Source organism: Rhinolophus hipposideros (assembly GCF_964194185.1).
Source record: "Rhinolophus hipposideros genome assembly, chromosome: 15".
NCBI classification, from domain to species: Eukaryota; Metazoa; Chordata; class Mammalia; order Chiroptera; family Rhinolophidae; genus Rhinolophus; species Rhinolophus hipposideros.
In genome coordinates this window covers 14,584,537-14,604,195 of record NC_138061.1, presented here as the reverse complement: position 1 = coordinate 14,604,195, position 19,659 = coordinate 14,584,537, and the positions used below count along the sequence as shown (strand labels likewise).

The 19,659-nt window shown below is 43.8% G+C and overlaps 1 protein-coding gene across 50 annotated transcripts in view; it reads left to right on the top strand.

Moving 5' to 3' along the window:
- The window catches only part of TCF7L2 (transcription factor 7 like 2), a 192,640-nt gene extending 173,232 nt beyond the window's left edge, over nt 1-19,408 (top strand). For 10 of the 50 annotated variants that reach the window (XM_081073647.1, XM_081073640.1, XM_081073671.1 and 7 more), the window contains 7 exons: nt 3,548-3,673; nt 4,280-4,439; nt 4,979-5,086; nt 9,752-9,800; nt 10,388-10,438; nt 11,666-11,738; nt 17,284-19,408. In XM_081073647.1, the coding sequence (XP_080929773.1) occupies nt 3,548-3,673; nt 4,280-4,439; nt 4,979-5,086; nt 9,752-9,800; nt 10,388-10,438; nt 11,666-11,738; nt 17,284-17,707 (991 nt within the window). In that variant the 3' untranslated portion in view covers nt 17,708-19,408. Of the gene's footprint in view, nt 1-3,532; nt 3,674-4,279; nt 4,440-4,978; nt 5,087-9,751; nt 9,801-10,387; nt 10,439-11,665; nt 11,739-12,360; nt 12,434-13,313; nt 13,343-17,283 lie in introns of those variants that run through there. The other 40 variants (XM_081073644.1, XM_081073685.1, XM_081073639.1 and 37 more) reach the window with 16 other exon arrangements.
- Nucleotides 19,409-19,659: the final 251 nt, after the last annotated feature.

Genomic DNA, 19,659 nt, shown 5'->3' with positions numbered 1-19,659 from the left:
TTGTTTATTTGGTGCATTCCAGAGGTTAAAAGTGGTGAAGTAATTGTAGGATAGGGATTGGGGTTAAGCTTATTGATTGAATTATCATTAGAAGGTTAGTGGGTGATTTATAGGTGGGCAGAGGGGGGGATGGGAAGAAAGGTTGGGGACTCCAGGTGCAGGGGGAGGCGGTGATTCCCCAGGTAGGCCTTATGAAAGGTAGCTAGTTACAAAGCGTACACAGCAAATTAAATACATTATTGTGGTAATGGGGCGACAGAAGTATAGGTCTATTATACTTATGGCAGTTATAGGAAATGTAGGCAGCTTGCCCTGTTCCAGAACACCCTTTGATATTCATTCTATTCAGCAGCGGGGCCAGGACTTCTCAGAATTAAGTGATGGGTCATTATACTTTAAACACCATGGAGAAGCCTAGATTGGCAATTAAACAGCTCTTGCTGACACTCACTTGTGCCACCCTGTGACCCCCTTTAGATTGAGATGTTGGAGCTCCGGGCCCTCAGCCTGCTAAATTGGTGCAAGGCTCTTCTCCTGACGAGAGCGGGCTCTGAAATCTGCCGGCTTCAAAGGGAGAGAGATCATGTATAAACCATAATGTGGGTGCACCGTGGCTCACAAAAAATAAGGCAGGGAGAGATGAAATGTTACAAGTGCAAGGGGGAAAATGAGAGAATAATGACAAACCTAATGCAACTCAAAGCTGGATTGTTGCACAGGAAAATGCATCCTACTGCTTGTGCATAAAATCAAGGCCAGCAGATGACATCCAGTTAACAGAAACGTGTCAACAGTGAAGTAAAGTGAGAGTGAGTAAGTGAGAAGCCCCTGAGACAGCCAGAAACAAAAATTAGTTGTCCTTAACAAGTTAAGGTTCATCATTATATTCTGGCTTGGAGCCATAAAAGCAGACGGGGGTATATAATGAGCTGCTTGGAATTTTTGGGTGTTTATTGCATTTCATGAAACAGTTGTCTGCGGAAAGGAATTTCTTAAGGAAGTTATGCATATAGCACCCCCAACATCCCCCCCCCCACAGTCTCTTTTTCTGCTATACGTTTTTCCAATATACAAGTATATGAACTTGTTGGTGCATTCTTCATGAATGGCTGCACTGGAAATTTTTCCCCACCCCACAAAGTGTACTCAAACTGGGTTGTCTCTCTGTAGTATATGGTCTCTCTCTCTCTCTCTCTCTCTCTCTCTCTCTCTCTCTCTCTCTCTCTCTCTCTCTCTCTCTCTCTCACACATACACACACACACACACACACCACACTCACACACACGGACAGGGTTTTTTCACATCTCCCCTTCTCCCTCCCCCCATATATCTGTACACATATTCTCATTCAGCTGGAATGGAACATATGTATTTGAGGAATGTCAAGCCTTTAAAATTCACAGTAAAAGCTGCCACTCCACCCATCCCTTCACCCAAGGGCTTCCAAGAACACGTATTCTTAACTTAGGTTTCCTCAGAGGTCTTTGAGCAGTGGGAAGGAACAGGGTGTAACTTGGGAGTCCAAGTGCCTCCCAGGGGTTTGCTTTCCATATTTTCAGGGGGCAGGGGATGGAGGTTGTTTGGTTTTTTTCTTTCTCTTATTCTCATATTCATTCATACAATCTTTCTCTCCTTCCTTCCCTCATAGGGTGTTTCTCTTTTTTAAAAAACCCTAAAAAGGCTCACCTGATTTTTATTTGAAAATCATGTAATTGTTACCAAATTTTGATAGTTTTACATTTGTAGAGGCAGAGGCAGGAGAGGGCCACATCAGGGTGGAATTTCTGAGTCAAGTGTCCACTGTGACTCCAGGTCCCCATCAAAAATCTGCCGTCCTCATTGGTATTTTCTCTGTTGATCGATACAGATTCAATTAGTATTTTAATATTTCATCATTTTTCAACTTAAAATTTGTTACATTATTTTGGTTAAATGGAAACTTTTCGTCTCCAATCGACCTATAGAAAAAACCTTGTAAATAAATACAGGATCCTTTTGTAATAACTGTCATGATAAATCCTCATTAGCACCTCCCACCAGAACTGGCTTCCTAAAGAGTAGGTTGTCGTTTCCTGGGTAGTACATGGAACTGTTCTGTTTTTGATTTATTAAGAAAGCAGCAGTTGGCTTCACCTGGGTTCCTCTTCCCCTGGACAGCACCCCCATCTGCTTACTTCCATAACCATGTCAGGTTGGAGCCTGAAGGCTGCCATTTTGGTTTTTTGGCTGGGGCCGGTTCTACCCTTTATGCCCCTTGCCCTATTTTTCTCTACAGTAGTATACAGCAGGTTCCCAAATAACATCTTTTCTTTGAACACCATTGTGTTATATAACATTGAGATGCCATAGGAACCTCATTCTTGTTTATGTCAATTAACCTTTGGTAAAATTGGTTTCGTTAATGTCATTTCTCTTAAAGTCGCAGAAACTATCAATGATTGACTGTATGCTCCTTTAAGAGGGTGGTTCTTCTAACCTAGTACAAATCACGGTGACTCCAAGCATATCAGAAAATGTGAAAGCCTTTTGTCTGTCTGATCTAGCCAGTTGTCAGTTTGCAGATGGGCCCAGAATGTTTAGAAATTTACTCTAAGTCCTGGCTAATTTGCATGGTTGGGAAATACCAATTCAAAACCTAAACAGTGTTTTAAAACACTTATTAAAAAAGAAACAGTATTAGAGGAGACAACACAAACTTCACTCATCTTTCTTTACACTTTTGTACTCATTTAGAAGGCCTTTTAATGTATAGGCAGTATATTAAGTAAAAGTAATTTAGGAATCCTAGAATTTTAGAGCAGGAAAGGACATACAAATAGGAATTCAGAGCTTCGTGCATGTGTGTAAAATAGTGCTTTTTTTTGCATCTTTCCAACAAAAGGATACAAACTTATTTAAAACGCCCGTGACTTATGTTGAGAACCAAATAGGAAATATTTGGATTTTCCCCATCTTTCTGCCTCACGCTCTTCATTCCTGTCAAAACGATAGGGCATAACAGCAAAAGGAAAAGAAAATTTTTATCGCACCCCATCAATAGAATGAGGCTTAATGAGGCCTGTGCAGCATTGTCAAAAATGTGTGTATACTTCAGCCACATTAATATTTTATTTAGCTGTCAATATACAACAAAAGATTTCACCTTTCATTCTAGAGCTGATTAGGACTTAGGAAATTATCTTCTTAGATGCCACTAATAATGCTTCAAAAAACAAGTGGACGTGTGATTTCCAGCAGGTAGTCCAAGCCTACTTTTCCGCCCAAGTACATGAGTTAAATTTGTCTTTTGCTAAAGATGTTAAAAATCGTAATGTCTCATGTCAGTAACAATAATGAAGGGGAAGATTGGCTTTAATGACATTATGAGAATCATTATGTTTAATTTATCGCTAATTAATGCTGACAGGTTTCATATGCCTTGGGTTGCTTTCATGTGAGTGTTACGTGCTGTGTTTTTTTCTTCTTTTTTTTTTTTATTGTATGTACACATCCCTCCCCATTCATTCATTTTGATTCTGACGATTTACACAGCTTTCTGTCTTCTAGGTTCCCTCCCCATATGGTCCCACCACATCATACTCTACATACGACCGGCATCCCCCACCCGGCCATAGTCACACCAACCGTCAAACAGGAATCCTCCCAGAGTGACGTCGGCTCACTCCACAGCTCGTGAGTGTCGCTCTTTTGATTGCTTTCTCCTTTGCCATCGTCTTGAGCCTGTTGTCGCTGGTGCAGAGGCTGATGGGTGGTGGCTCTGCCCAAGGCTGGCCGCGCAGCCTGTGACTCCGCAAACACCCGGTGTTTGTGGGCTCTGGGCTCTTACAAAGAGTTACATACACATTGCAGGGTTTCATGGATGGCGCCCACTGTGGGGTAGAAGAGAACTCTCTTTTCATGTACTTGGATGGATTGGGATTTGCAACCATGTCCTGTCCCTAATCCTGTCATTGAATGTTTGGAGCTCTGTCCTATAAGCATGAGATGCTGCCTGAGGTGGACAGGGCCACAGTGTGCTTTTCCCTCTGGCCTGGGAAAATTGTGTATTTGTGAAATTTGAGAAGGTGATGACAACATCTGCTCTCATCCCCCAGCTCCTCCCCGGGCTGTTTTTGTTCCATTTTCCAAGGTGGAAAAGACCAAAAGTGGAAGTGTGCTTTTCATTCAAAACTGCTGGGTGTGGGTGGTGAGCAGCCACGGAGAGGTTCTCTGCTGTGGAGGAAGCCGGACCTCGCGATTGTTTATTGGGTTGTGTCTGTCTGTTTTGTGTACATCCAGAAAGCATCAGGACTCCAAAAAGGAAGAAGAAAAGAAGAAGCCCCACATAAAGAAACCTCTTAATGCATTCATGTTGTATATGAAGGAAATGAGAGCAAAGGTCGTCGCTGAGTGCACGTTGAAAGAAAGTGCGGCCATCAACCAAATCCTGGGGCGAAGGGTAGGTGGCTCCCTCTGTGGGAGAAGAGGGGGAGGGGTGACAAAATGTCCCCAACCCCATTTGTTTGGAGAGTCCTTTCCCTTCAGCTATACTGTGACTCCTTCAGTGGCCTTCATGGAGTCAAGACCAGTAACTGCATTCGAATGACATGTAGAATAGCCACAGCCATAATCTAATCTGCCCATCCCCAGAGAGGGAGCCCATGATAGACTAACATAGACAACTCAAGTTTTCTCTGAGCACTCACTCTCGTTAGGGCCTGGACCACGCAGACTGTCAATATCTGCACGTTGTTATACCATTTCTGATGGGCTCATCCGAAAAAGAAGCCTTGTTCATGCCCCGGCCGCAGTGTGGTTTGTGATGATTTTGCATATCTCTCTCTCTCTCTCTCTCTCTCTCTCTCTCTCTCTCTCTCTCTCTCTCTCGCTCTCTCTCGCTCTCTCTCGCTCTCTCTCGCTCTCTCTCGCTCTCTCTCTCTCTCTCTCTCTCTCTCTCTCTCTCTCTCCCCCCTCCCCCCCCCCCTTTGTCCTCTCCAGTGGCACGCACTCTCTAGAGAAGAACAAGCAAAATACTACGAACTGGCCCGGAAGGAGCGACAGCTTCACATGCAGCTGTACCCTGGCTGGTCCGCACGGGATAACTACGTAGGTGGATCCTTTTTATCAGTATTTGAGTCTGTCGACACGTGTTGGCTTTCCATATGGACAAAGGGAATGCTAACTGCCACCTTGAATCGGAGCTCCGAACCCTTCACTCTGCCCCCTGCTGGAACCATCAGCATCTTGTCCGAGCTCCAGGCTGGAGGGATGGAGGCTCTTGTCTTGGCCACCAGCATGGCTAAATCAGCAGTTTTTTAGGGAGTAGGCTGCTTTCCATGTTCCAGCTCAGCGCCCATGAGGTTGATTTGGGACTGTCCATACCTTCTTGCCCATGTCTTTGAAGACATAGGGCTCTAGGATATGCCCAATGGGGCTTACGTGCTTTTCAGCGATGGTCCATGGGGTGGTCTTACAGGGAAGTGGGTGGGGGGCGTGAAGGGAGAGAGTTTAATTCCTCACAGGTCTTGCAGTAGGGCCTTTCATCCTTAAGAGGGTAAAATGAAACTGCCTCATGCTGTGGTGCCATAGAAGTTGGAAGCCTAGTTCATCCCAAGGGGCATGATGGGAATATCCCTGAAAGTAGCCACTATAAGTCATCCTTTGGCAAGGACCCAGCAAGGGTAGTGTGAAGGGGTATGTGTTGTGTGCTGTGCATGTTCCTGGGCTCTGTGTTGCCTGCAGGATTTACCTAATTTCCTCCTGGGTTTTAGAAAACACTGTAGTATTATTTTACTAATGCAGTGGTTGTGACACCCATGATTCTTCTCCCATAAACTGGCTCTCCTCTGGAGACCTCTGTCACATTTCTTTCTTGTTCTCCATTTTGCCCAATAGCTCAAGTTCTGTGCTTTCCGTCCTCTCTAGATGGATGAAATGTCCCTTATTAGGTAGCATTTGGTTTTCTGAGGTGATTTTGCCATCTGCTTTTGTGAGTAAAACAAAACTTACTTGAATGCCAGCAACAGGCTCCTCCCTCTGTTTCTCATCAGTGTCACGGAGCCATGGATGATCTTTTCACTAGTCTGCTCCCTGACCTAACTGTCCCATGGACGTCATCTCTGTGTATGGGAGCTCAGATCCATGCACTTGTTGCTGATTTGAAACTTCCTGTGCACACAGTGTTGTGGGGATTCAGAGTTCATTCAGACACTGACTCTCAGAACTTAGCAGCCATCAGGAAGTCACAACCACCTGCCATAACGCAGGGGTCCTGAACGAACGCTGGCTTCTGCTTGCTCTGACTAGCTGTTTCAGCTTTTCTCCCTTCTTCTCATACTTTTAAACACATGCTTGCTAGTCTACTCTTTGCCATGTGGATGAGGGAGAATAGAGAACCGAGGCCGTTGGGCTTAACTCCCAACTTTATCTCCCTCTAGGTCCCACCACCCTTAGCTGGAAACACTAGACTGTAGTCCTCTTGGGAGTTGAAACTGGAATTAGTGCTAGTACCTTTCAATGGCATGGTGGCTGTTCTCAGAGCCCTTGTCATTCATTGATGGTCATGCACAGTTCTTAACTACTTGAGACCTTTCCATTTGTCCTCAGCATGTGTGCAGTGGGGAGGCCTTTCTTCTGGAGCTAAAAGGAAGAGGATGAGAAAGTTAATGCTCACCCTCACCTGACCTCGAGGTGCAGCTTTCCAGCAGTAGGCCGGTCTCTGTACGTTACAGCTGTCTCATTTCAGGACAGCTGCTCTCCTGGTTTTGGGTCAGAAGTTCATAGAGTTCATCTTTAGCTTCTATGTGCTACAGACCCAATTCTTTGAGTAATCTAGAATAGTACCACAGAGGAATCTAGCTACTCTATGGATATCATATCCCCAATAGGCATTTTGGGTCATAGTAGGACCTGCAGGTACCGCTGTGCAGGGTGTGCACTGCACAAATGAACATGTGCCATTTATACTATGGTCTATGTGCATAGTTACCCCCAGAGTTGTACAGGATGAAATTTCCACAAAGGTACAAGGCCAACTTTGTGATAGCTTCCAGAGAATGCTGTGATTATTCCCAGTCGCTTTTTGTGAAGTGCTTTCTAGGTTTTAGAAGGTCCATGAGGCACTTGGAATGACTTTAGCTCAGTTTTACATTTGGAAGGGGTTTGGTATAATAGGAGAACCCCTGGTAATTCTTGAAGACAGTTTAGAGGTGATTTGGATTTGAGGCTACAGGAGCTTTATCTCTTGTAAGTGTACTGTCAGAGTCTTAACAAGGATGGGTTGGTACTCGTGGGTGTGAACTCCCTCCCTCCCTCCTTCTTTCCCTCCCTCTTCTCTGTGCCCCTAGAAAGTCAGTGGAGCAAGAATCAAGAGTTACAACTTTTATGTATTTAATTGTGATGGAAGCTGATTAGCATTGTTTTTTTTACCTCACTTGACATAGAGAAATTCCTCTATAAATTACTTTGGTCATTGTAAAGTCTAAAAGTGTCTTCTGGAAAAGGTTTTGCAAGCTAACCTCAGGACTCTTTTCCTTTCCTACTTTTCCAGCCAAGTGGTGACAGAAGCCTTTAACAGTCATATTTGGGTTGTTGGACTTGGAACGTTCTGGAGCACAAGAGAAAACATTTAGGTCCCATGGTGACATCTGACCCCTGGCATTGTATTAGAACATGATTTCCTTTCTAGCTCTTCTACTTTAGGTAAAGGAGATACATTCTAGGTCACTTGCTCGTCTTGATAATTTTTCCCTCTGACCACCATATTTTAGGCCTTTTCTTTCTTTTGTTAAATTTAAAGAGATACCAGGGTGTCTGCTTCCTTTGAGATGTAGCTCCCTCTTCGCTAAATAGCGTTGTTACTTCATGTCCTCTTTCGATGAAAACACAGCCCCTGTCCTTTAGAAGCCTTTAGCCTAAATGATCATTTCCTCATTCGTGAACATGTCGGTTATCTGTCCTGAACGGATGGCTTCCTGTGGGTAGTGGAATTTTCAGCTACCTGTTAGACTGTATTGCAAGAGATTGAAAATGGGTGAACACTGTAGTCGAGATGACTGAGAAGCTTTTGGGTGTGTAGATGCTGACACCGCTGTGCCCAGCTGAGTTTTACTTCAGGCTCCTCAATAAACTGAAACTAGACCCTCCTGCCTGTTTCTAGACACTCCTGCCAGGTGGCACTTTGCTCCTTATATGAGAGGTTCATGACACAACACATGAACCGCTTCCTTCCTCCCTCCCTCTCTTCCTCCCTCCCTCCCTTCCATTGTATATCAAGGAACCTAAAATGTTTCAAATGGAAACACTGAACTGAAGGCCAAGACAAATGCCCCAAGTGGTACAGGCCCCAAGATCTCATCAAAAAGAGAGGCTTTCTCTAAAACAGTTGACTCAGCCCTTGGATGGAGTTCAAATTCTATGGCATCTCCACTTTGAGTTTCTCCTCAAAAAGCTTTCTGGGTTCTCCAGTTTCCTACCTATCACTGTTCTTTTCTCTTCTGGAGTTGATGTCATTGTACCATGAGAACCTTTAGGCAAAAGTAATGTTTAGATATTCTGAAGCAAATTGACGTGTACGAGCATGCCTTTGTTTGTGACATTTCATATATACCAGCCAGTTAACTCATATGGCTAGGACAGCCAGTAATGAGGTGAGGGAGAACTAGTTTCAGGTCTGGAACGAGGCCGCCACCTCTCCAGAATGCCGTCCTAGTCCCGTTCTACATACCCAGCTGCAAGGTGAGTGTCAGGAAGTCAAGGAGGATCAGCTTGGAGAATGTGAATGGCGCCATGCAGTTCATCACCCCCAATTAATTAAAAACCTTCCTCAGAGGGCAATGCATTAAATATAGGCAGCACGGCTTAGTGAATAAGGACAGTGGCACCAAGGCCACGTAAGTTCTCCTCTTGGCCCCACCATTTGATAGTTTTGTGATCTCAGGAAGGTCACATAACCCCTTTATGCCTCAGTTTCCTTACCTGTAAAATTGGAATGGTACTAGTACCTGTTGTATGGGATTGTGTGAGGATAAATGAGCCTACATGCCTCGTACACTTAGAATCATGCCTGGCACATCGTATATGCTCAGTAAATGTTAGCTGTCATTATCAGGAGTATTATGATAATTATATAAGAGGAATGCAGAGAACGGCCCCTCTTTTATGGATGTCCACTCAGCAGTTTTAAAAAGAGCTTAGATGATACCCGGTTCTATTTGACCATTTTTTTTATTCCCCCTTCTGTCTTTTAAAACCAAGGCCCATGCTACAGCTCTAAGAAAAGCCCCTACTTAAGCTTAAATTTTTGATTCAGAATGAAGACCTTTTGACCTTAATAAGAGATTCACATGGGGCAGGGAGGCTCTAAGTCCAAACAGTCATCTCAGCTTTCACTTGTCCTGTGGCAGTGGGCGCTTGGGCCACTTCCATCGCTGTCCCTGCACAGCTCCCGCGTCTCCCTCATCCAGTTCCCTCTTGTGGAGTCAGATGCTCTGGATCAGATTTGAGGATGGACATAGGTGTCTCAGAAAGAGATCTTTCCTTTACTGATCATTGATTCCTTCTTTTCTCCTACTGGGTGGGTGTTCCTCCAGCTGGAGCACAATTCATTTGTGCATTGGAGTAAAGGGGGTTGGGGGTTGGAAAACACTCAAGGAGCGGTGGATGGAGAGAGCAGTATGCTCCCCTCCTCCCGCCTCCTTCCCAGGTGAGCCTAGACAGCCTCCGCCCATTTGTTTCTTGAAACAATTCCCTGTGTTTTATCTGTTCATCCAGGGGAAGAAAAAGAAGAGGAAAAGGGACAAGCAGCCTGGAGAGACCAATGGTAAGTTAGAATAATGAGGATAGAGGAAGGAGCGGTACTCTTGAGGACCACTCTTTTTATGTTAGGCTTCTCTCTGGGGGAGGCAGGAGAAACTCAAGGCCAGGACATTGTGGGGGAACCCATCTTAGCCAGCCTTTTTGTTTATGCATTTTAATTAATTGCTTTATGACTGCCCTTTTAAAGCTAGTAACATTCATTGTTGCATGAAAAGCACATTGTAATTCTAGTGGAATGTGTTTTGAAATAACTATAGAGCCTGTAACTGGAGAGCAGTAGGCATGCCTATGCGGGGATTTACCCAGTCTGCTTATTCTGTATGTGTCTGAGTAGGGCTGAGGAGGGGGCTAGGGGCGTAGGAGGGGTGTGTGTGAGTGTTTGATATTAACTGGGCTGTTCCTGAATGTTCTGATGCATGCCTTTACAGTGGTAAATTGCACCCAACTTAAATTAAGGAGGTTTGTCATTCTTTAGAATAAATTAGAAATACTGCATAGGCAATCTCAGAGGTCCCTTGGAGAAGGCCAGGCTTTTACAAACAACAACAAAAACATTTTGAAGGCTTTGTATAATTTGTTCTTTTTTTTCAGAACACAGCGAATGTTTCCTAAATCCTTGCCTTTCACTTCCTCCGATTACAGGTGCTAATGTCATTTTGAGTCGTTAAAATAGTTGCTAAACTGTTTTTTAATTTTTCTTGCCATTATAGTTTGATTAACATTAAACACGTATGACATTTGAACATTCTTTAAAGTGACCATCTACACGGTTTTGTATGTTTCAGTAGATTTTTTTCAGTTGCTTTTGTTTCTTGGTTTTTGTTTTTTTAATTTAATTTAACCTTGCTTTGTTTATTTATTTATTTTTCCCATAACAGTTGTTTAAGCAGCGATGACAGTGACTTAGAGTTGAACTAACTGTGCAAATTGAATATGCAGTATTTCTTTAAAAGAGACTGGTAAAAAAAAAAAATGGAAGGAATTCAGTAATAAACCTCCTTAATCTAATGGCATTTTTTTCGTTGCTCCCACTAAGTTTTCTCACGCAAGCATGCATCCACAGTATGATTATTTTTTCCTTTGCTTTTTTTATTTTAGTTTTTTTCTTCCTTTTGCTTTTCTGCTCATGATTTGCATATCCACTAGCATTTTACTGACTGTACCTGCTTAAATGCTGCTATGAGCTTCTAACTAACTCTTAACAGCTCATTCACACAACCTGTTGACCTTTATCTGTTCCTCTCTTAATATTAATGAAAATAGATTTAAAAAGAAAGATGAGCATTCCAAAAGCTGCAATATCCCAGTACCACAACCCTTTTCTTTCTTTATTTCTTTCTGTTTTGTTTCATTTTGTTCTGTTTTTATTTGTAGTTTTTTCTTTTTTAAACTATTGTACTCTGAGAAGAAAAAAGCATGTTACAAACTTAATTCCCTCCTTTGCTTTATTTTCTTCTTTAAGAAAAACAAATTGAGAGGAAAAAAAAAAAGGAAAGCAGAACCAAAAGAGGAAAAATATTGTTTAAAAGCTAGTTCTTCAGTATCTAACTTCCCTTTATCAGCTCAAATGGAATCTGAAAGACAGTCCTTAACGAAGGGATACTGCAGCTTTATTTGCAACAGCTAATTTCACAAGTTGAATAAGAATGTGATTTCACCTTTTTTTTAAATTAAAGTTAAAAATCAAAAGTCAATATTTTGTAATTAGTAACCAGGTCATTGATTTATTCCCTTTTTTATTTTTATTTTTTTCTTATTTGTATCTTTCTCTCCCCCCCCCTCCTTCCTGCCCTCCCTCCCCCCCTCTCTCTTTTTCTCTCTCTCTCTCCCACGTCCTCCTCTGCTCGCTTCTCTCTTGAACTCATTCAGACCTGAGCGCTCCTAAGAAATGCCGAGCGCGCTTTGGCCTTGATCAACAGAATAACTGGTGCGGCCCTTGCAGGTGTGTATAGATTTCCCAGATTCGCTGTGCTGGTTTGCAGCTGGTCTATTCGATCCTTTTCCCCTTCTCTGGCCTGTCGCTTTGTAGCTCTGTGTGTGGATCTTAGGAGACACGAGGGCGCGGGACACTGCTCTGTGAGGGTTGTGCTTGTTTCCCCCGCTGCTGCTAGCCAAAATGCCACTGTAAAACAGCATCATTTGTGCCTCCTCGGGTCAGCGACAGCAAATCCCAGCGCACCCCTCCCAGGGATGTTGCCTGCCAACCCCCTGCCTCATGACAGCCCAGGATGGGGCTCAGTGACATCCCATCGTAACCCTGGCCTAGGTAGCCGCAAACAACGTCGTCACCTTTTCCCCTCCTCTTCTCTCTCTATTTTTATTTATTTTTCCTTGTTGTTTTTTGGTTTCTGGTTGTTTTTTTTGTGTGTGTGTTTTATCGTTTTATTTTATTTTTTTCTTTTGACTCATAGAAGTCCTTTCCTTTCATGCCCTTGGTGAGGGAAGACAATCAAATAGAACCGAGGTGGTCTAGAAGACAAGGCAGCTGTAGCTGAGATTTCACATCCAACTGAGCACGACCCACCATTGTGTTGTGTTTTTTTGTGTTTACCTTATGCTAACAGATGCAAATACTCCAAAGAAGTGTCGGGCACTGTTCGGGCTTGACCGACAGACTTTATGGTGCAAACCGTGCAGGTATATTACCACTGTGAGGCCTTTGGGAAAATCAAAGCATTCTGTCCTTCTGGTACTTTAGTGTGTCAATATATTTGGACCTCATTCCGATCTATTCCCGCATTGGCATCAATGACTAATGATCCTCATTCTTCAAAATCCCCTCGCTAATTTTATGCTGGGTCCTCTCCCCACTTCCTCTTACTCTCTTTTCCCCCCTTGCTCTTACAAATAACATAACCCTGGAGGTAGGGCTTAGACCACCACCCTAACAGACCAGAAGGGGCACTTACCCTTTTGCTTTGAAAGCCAGCGTCCTGGAACTGGCCCGGCCCTATGAAGACTTTCGTGGCCTGTGTGTTGTACAGAGAGACCACCATTTCCAAAGGTTTGAATGAGCTAAAATTGGCAGCAGTAGCATACCCGTGCACGCGGGAGTCAAGACACTTGGAGAAGTGCTCTGGGGCAGGCCTTTTTTGGTTTTGTTTTGTTTCGTTTTGTTTTTGTTTCATGTTTAAAAACCACATCTCTGCACAGAGGAGCTTGGTTAGCTGACATTGTTTTACAGTGCTGAAAAGAAGCGTGGCATTGAATGGCATGCACCAGCTAAAGGGCTGCAAGCAGTGAGTCAGGTAGTCGCACACAGCACAATGTGTTAGCCTGCAGAATGAAAAATATATACATCTATATGTAGAGAGAGAGCACTCGTTCCTGAATGTATCAGAAGAGCCCAAATGAAACACCCGGGTTCCACCTGCAGGCTTCCATCCAACCTGTAATTTCAGGGAAAGGTGTAGGTACTTCCTTCTTGGTGGAGGGATGCCAACTAGTTCCTGTCTCATTTCCTTTCCTTTAATGACCACCTTTGGTTAAATTTGTTGTTTCTTTGTTCTGATACAAGCAGTCTTTGAATTTGGAATATTATGATGGTAGGTATCTCAACACCCAAACACGCTTTTCTGTTTGTAGTGCCTCCCTTGTCACGTGTCCCTCTCCTCCATGCCTTTGCCATGTGTTCCGTGTTTAGACGTTAGATCAGATGTCCATCCCATTACGTGCATGCCCACGACTCTACCGTGTCTCTTCCCCCTCCTGATGCCTTACAAGAAATTGGTGAAGTGCCCTGCGTTGACCACACCTTTAGGGGACAGAGGACCTGCAAGTCTTGATTGTGAGGGTCCTCCCCAGATGACCCTCTCTGTCCGTTGAGTGAGGATGGGGGCCTTGGATGAACACCCAACAGGAGAGGGCTTCTCAATCATTCTTCGAGATGGCGGTGTTCACGGAGTTGACAAATGTCCTTTTTACCCAGTCCCGGGGTCTTCTCTGTGCAACAGTAAAGAGTTTCATGATGGAGTTTATAAAAGATGTTAGGTAACTAATTAGGGCTAGCCCGGAAGATGGGAACTCTGCTTACTCTGTCTAGCTAGGCAGTGAATTAGTGTCTGAATTTTATTTGTACTGAGTAGGAAGGTAACTAGCTGAGGAATCCTGTTCCAAGACGCCCTGCCACAGCCAAGGACGAGCTAATTGCAGGCTCCACTCAAAGGGTTTCTCACGATCTGTAGACATGTATGGCTGACACCATTATATGCACCTTGCAATATAGTTTTTTGCCTGGTTTGTGTTATTTTATTCATGGGAGGTGAGTGGTGGTTTATGAATCCCTGTTTTGTTTTGGAAGCAGTTACTGTGAGTTAGACATGGCTTTTTTTTTTTCTCCCCTCTCCCTTTTGGTGCAAGTTCTCATTACTAACATTGACACTGGATGGACATTTCCTTCTCAGACACAGCCTGCACTTTTCTGAAAGCCAGGGCATGCTATCTTCCTCAGAGATTCGAATTTTCATGACATTTTTAACAAAAACAAAAACAACCCAAAACCTTTGTAGCTGCTTCATAAACATGATTTCATAAAGTGCAGCTTTGAGGGGTCGGCTGTCAGTGCGGTAGGACTGCCATCCGTGGATGCTGAGAGGGTCCCTCATCATTCCTCAGTGTTCTTTCTTGGCTCCATTAGAACCTTCCTGGTGGCCATTTTCCTTCTGTTGGGGAATGTTTTTTTCATACCCTACAAGCTTTTAGCAGATACCTTTCTGCACTTTTAAGAGTATAACTCCAAAGCCGGATTAGGAAGAACGCTCAGTTTCCTTGCAGAATAAACCCGTATGAAGCTAAAAATGGCTTTGTAAGAGGCCACTCCTTGATTAGAGATGGAGCTTAGGTGGGGAGGGTTAGAGGAGGGGGGTTTGTCCCTTTCCCCTCAACTTTTCCTCTTTACTTTGCCAGGATCTGGCTTGATGCTAAATCAACAGAACTAAATGTTATTTAAAAAAAGAAAAGTTGCAAAACGAGGTATTTTTCTGGCCGGTCAGACATGTGTGTGTGTTCCAACTGCCTTTTGCTCAACCACCTGGTAGAAAGAGTGTCACTTTCTCATTCATAGTCTTCATGTCCCGTGTTCCAAATGTTTCTACTCACTCATCCCCATGACGTGGAAATTTCCGTGTCACAAGGAGGGCGGGAGGGGTGAGTGGAGCACCAGAAATGCTCCTAGCCAATCAGGGCTCCTCACTCACTACACAGGGTTTCTAATTTTATTTGACATTTGAGGACATTTTTAACAAGATTCTGTTTTGAGCCCACCAAGTTGCTTTTCCCATCTTTTCACTCTGCCCTAATATAGCATGGAATGCTGCTTGATGTCATTCCCTTGTTTCCCGTTTTTTTTCCCCCCTCTTTCTCTCTCTCTCCCTTTCTCTCCTCTCTACTTCTCCCTGTTGCTTTCTCAGTTTGCTTATGCCCCCCCCCCAATCCCCACCCCCTCCCTTCTCCCATTTTTAAAATGCATGGACATCTTAGTTTTTGGAGCATGTTTTGATCTGCAGGCTAAGGTGGTTTAAAACTCTGAGAGACTTAATTATTTATCTTGGGTTTCTGGGATGGGAGCAGAACCCACAGTAAAATAATCTATCCCAGAGGAGAAAAAGGAACCATGTCAATTTGAAGGTGAGGGGGGCTGCCCTCACTCCCCTAGAGTTCCTTCCAACCCAGAGAGGGGACAGATAGACCCTGAGGCCATGAGGCCACCATCCCAGCCAGCTGGGAGGCAGGGAAGACCAAGCATGTCCCTCCCCTCCCTCTTTCCCCTGCCCTCCCAGCTCCCACCATCTTGCTGAGTCTACACCCCACGCACTCAGGGGCTTGATCCGACAGCTCTGGGGCATAGACCCAGGAGGAACTCATTACGCTCCCTTCCTTTCAAAGGCCAGTGACGTCTGACAGTGGTTACCTTCAACCAGACAGCATCTTAGTTGCTTTCTAGCGATGGAAAGCTGGCCAGCACTTGCACACTTGTTTTTAGATGGAGTGTCATCAGCCACGATTCTGACTATATTCTCCTTAGAGCAGCACATTCCCATATCTGTATTATTTTTATAGGATGAGTGGGGTTGATCCCAGGATCACCTTTCCTACCAAATATTATCCCATTGGACTGGGATTATAGTGTAAGAAGCTTTGAGGTCACCTGCTCAGTTTCTTGAATTGATTCCCCCAACCTTTCCTGGGGAAAGACAGGCTCTGAAATTCTCTTACATAAACAGGAAATGGAGAGGGGAGATTCTGATTTTGGTATAGGGCAAAAGTAGTCCTTGTGGCTTAAACACTAATCAGGATAACCCAACCCAAGAAGGTCCATGCTGCAACCCCTGTCACTTCTTTGTCTTCACTTCCGTGTGACGTGCTGCACCCTCCATTTCCTGGCCTTGGCATATTGACAAGGGCAGGACGCCCCTCCATGCCATCCTCACTGTCTCTCCTTTCCAGCCTTCTCACTCTGGGGTGGGGGAGGGGAAGACCCCAAATCTTAAAGAAAAAAAAATCAAGTCTGAATCATAATTTAATCCACAACCTGCAGGCCATACAACCAGTTATTCTTGTTCCTTTGAATCATTTTCTGTTTTTCTTATTCTTCCCTCTCCCCCACCTTTGTTATCCTCTTCTACCTGTTTTTGGTGGTTTTTTGGTTTTTTTTGTTTTTTGTTTTTTCGTTTTTGTTTTGTTTTGTTTTGTTTTTTTAGTTTATTTTTGTTTTCCCCCTCCTCTCACCTGATTCTGACCTCTCTTGATTTGGTGTGGTTCTTAACAGACAAGCCCAAAAGCTCTCTGGGCACTAGCAGCCTGGTGGTGGTGGTGGTGGTGGTGGTGGTGGTGGTGGTGGTGGTGATGGTGGTGGTGGTGGTGGTGGTGGTGGGTGGTGGTGTGTTGAAACCTTTAAGCCTCTTGCTAGCGCTGCCTTCAGCTCTGTGGGCTCAATAGTCAACATTTTGAGTTTCATATTTATATGAGGCGCCTGGGGAAGGAGCTCTGTCTTTCTCTTTTTTACACACACACAAACACACGCACACACACCATTGGGGGTGGGGTGGGGGTGGGAATTGGGGGAGAGGTATGATGAGAAAGTGAGGGAATGTCTAAGCCAAAGAGAAGGAACAAGTTTTTCAGTTCATCTCAATTTGGATGTCACCACTTTCGGACAAATCAATGCCGCCACGTCTAGCTGGCATCCTTTAGTCTGCTCACTTACATTTGGGCACAGGTGGGGTCGTGGGTATTTAGTGGGGGCAGGGAAGCAGGTAGGTAGGCAGTTCTATACGCTCTGAAATCTTGTGTTCGCCAGAGCAGGCTTAGGTATGAGTGTTAAGTGAGTGTGGCAGCCCAGTGTAACTTCAGTGGTCCTCTGGCCAGTGGGCGTGCCATCTCCATGGGGACATCTGTCAGGTGACTTCAGCTTGACCCTGAGCTTTAGATAACTCTCTCCCTTGGCACCTTTGCCTTTTATTCACAGAAACTCTCTCCCCTGTTTCTAGGAGAAAAAAAAAGTGCGTTCGCTACATACAAGGTGAAGGCAGCTGCCTCAGTCCACCCTCTTCAGATGGAAGCTTACTAGACTCGCCTCCTCCCTCCCCCAACCTGCTAGGATCCCCTCCCCAAGACGCCAAGTCACAGACTGAGCAGACCCAGCCTCTCTCGCTGTCCCTGAAACCCGACCCCCTGGCCCACCTTTCCATGATGCCTCCGCCGCCTGCCCTCCTGCTTGCCGAGGCTGCCCATGGCAAGGCCCCTGCCCTCTGTCCCAACGGGGCCCTGGACCTGCCTCCCGCCGCTTTGCAGCCGCCCATCATGCCCTCCTCATCTATTGCACAACCGTCAACATCTTCCTTACATTCCCACAACTCTCTGGCCGGGACCCAACCCCAGCCACTCTCCCTTGTAACCAAGTCTTTAGAATAGCTTTAGCTTCGTTAGCCCCAGATGGTTTGTGTAGTGTTTCATTTTGTTTTTCTTTATCTCCCCCTACCCCCAACCCCTTGAAAGATTTTGTTTTGTACTCTTTTAATTTTGTGCCACGTGGCTACATTAGTTAATGTTTATCAAGTTCATTGGTCAATATTTGACCCATTCTTATTTCAATTTCTCCTTTTAAATATGTAGATGAGAGAAGAACCTCATGATTCTACCAAAATTTTTATCAACAGCTGTTTAAAGTCTTTGTAGCGTTTAAAAAATATATATATACATAACTGTTATGTAGTTCGGATAGCTTAGTTTTAAAAGACTGATTAAAAAACAAAAAGGAAAAAAAAGAAGCAATTTTGAAGCAGCCCTCCAGAAGGAGTTGGTTCTGTATTATTTGTATTAAATACGAGCTTGCGAACCAATCATTTTACATCTGGTTTTGAAACCATAAGGGCACGACGAATGCAGTGCCATTACTTTTTTGTTTTTCTGTGTGAAACAACTTTTATTGTGATGTTACTTGTTATTGTTTAAATGTACAGAAACAAAGGGTTAAAATGTGTTAATATACCTTGTTCCATGGTGTTGTTCTTTTGGGGGGAGGGGATGCTACTCAACAATTAATGGAATCACAACGCTGTTGGACCAGTAGTATTTATTGCTTTAGAGATTGCTCGTCGAACCTGTATGTCGTCCCTTTTAAAATATGTTTTCATTTTTCTTGAAACTGTATAAAGTTTTTTTCCCCCTTAGCATCAGCATCTTATATATAACAACTCATTTGTACAAGGTTTTTAAGTTTATATATAAAAAAATGTGTATATATATATTTTTTGTTTCCCTTTTTAACTTGTTTTCTGTATGACACCCAGATACCGCCAAATGGACATGAATAGTTGCATTAAAGGATCAGTAGCATTAACAAAAGTTGCTTGAAAAGCCATTATGTAAAACAAGACTTGAAAATTAGTGAGGGAATTTTAGCAGCGCTGTGTAAGCAACAGTGGGAACCATCCTGTTTCCCCTTGAAACTCACAGTTGAATGTCCTGCACCCTGAGGACATGGCCTGACTGTGCAAAACTTTATGTGCCAAAATTCTCAGTGACTTTAGCTTTCTCCCTCTTTTTGATGCTGTATTTTTGTTCATCATGTTTTGCTGTGATGTTACATAGGTAGGTTTGTATGTAGTTCTAATGTCACCTATAACAAGATGTGTTTGGTAGCAGATTGTCCAGAAAGCATTTTAAATGAAGAGGTATAAACCCTTAAGGGCCAAAATTCTGTATATTAGATTACTCTTAAAGGATAAACCAGCTGCCGCTTTTATGTACATGTATGACATACAAGTAGGTAGCACACTTTAAAAATAAAAAAAACCTAGGCATGTTGATGTTGCAAAATGCTGTATAAAGCTGAAACCTGTTCATTCAGTGCCATTGTAGTTGACATGAAGCGATTGTAAACCTGTCTCCGATTTTTCTCTGGTTTATTAAAATGCTAACTATAACATTTTTTGTGAATACTTTGAATGTTTCCTAACAGTTGTGATGTTACTGTTCCGTTTTATGCTCTTATTCCAATTTCATTTTTAATGGTTTGGAAGCCATTTTTGTAATGAATAAATGTTCACGCTGTACAGTATCTGTAGCATGCCGTGCTGGATTAATAAAAGCAACTTAGTGTGTGCACATAAAGGCTGCTCACTCGTTTCTGTGATTTGGATTTGCTCTCTGGGGACACCGGATCTGCCTTCACCGAGAGACACGCATTCCCGAGCTGGAACTTGAGACCACGTGGCTGCTGTGGGTGGTAGGCAGTGACTTCGAGACCAAAACTGGGCTTGAAATCTTTTGAGGGGTCCTTGGTTTGGGTTTTTTTTTCCCCCCTTTCTCATTCATAATGCCTTTGGCATACTTCCTGTGCCTGTTAGTTTGTTTCTAAAAGC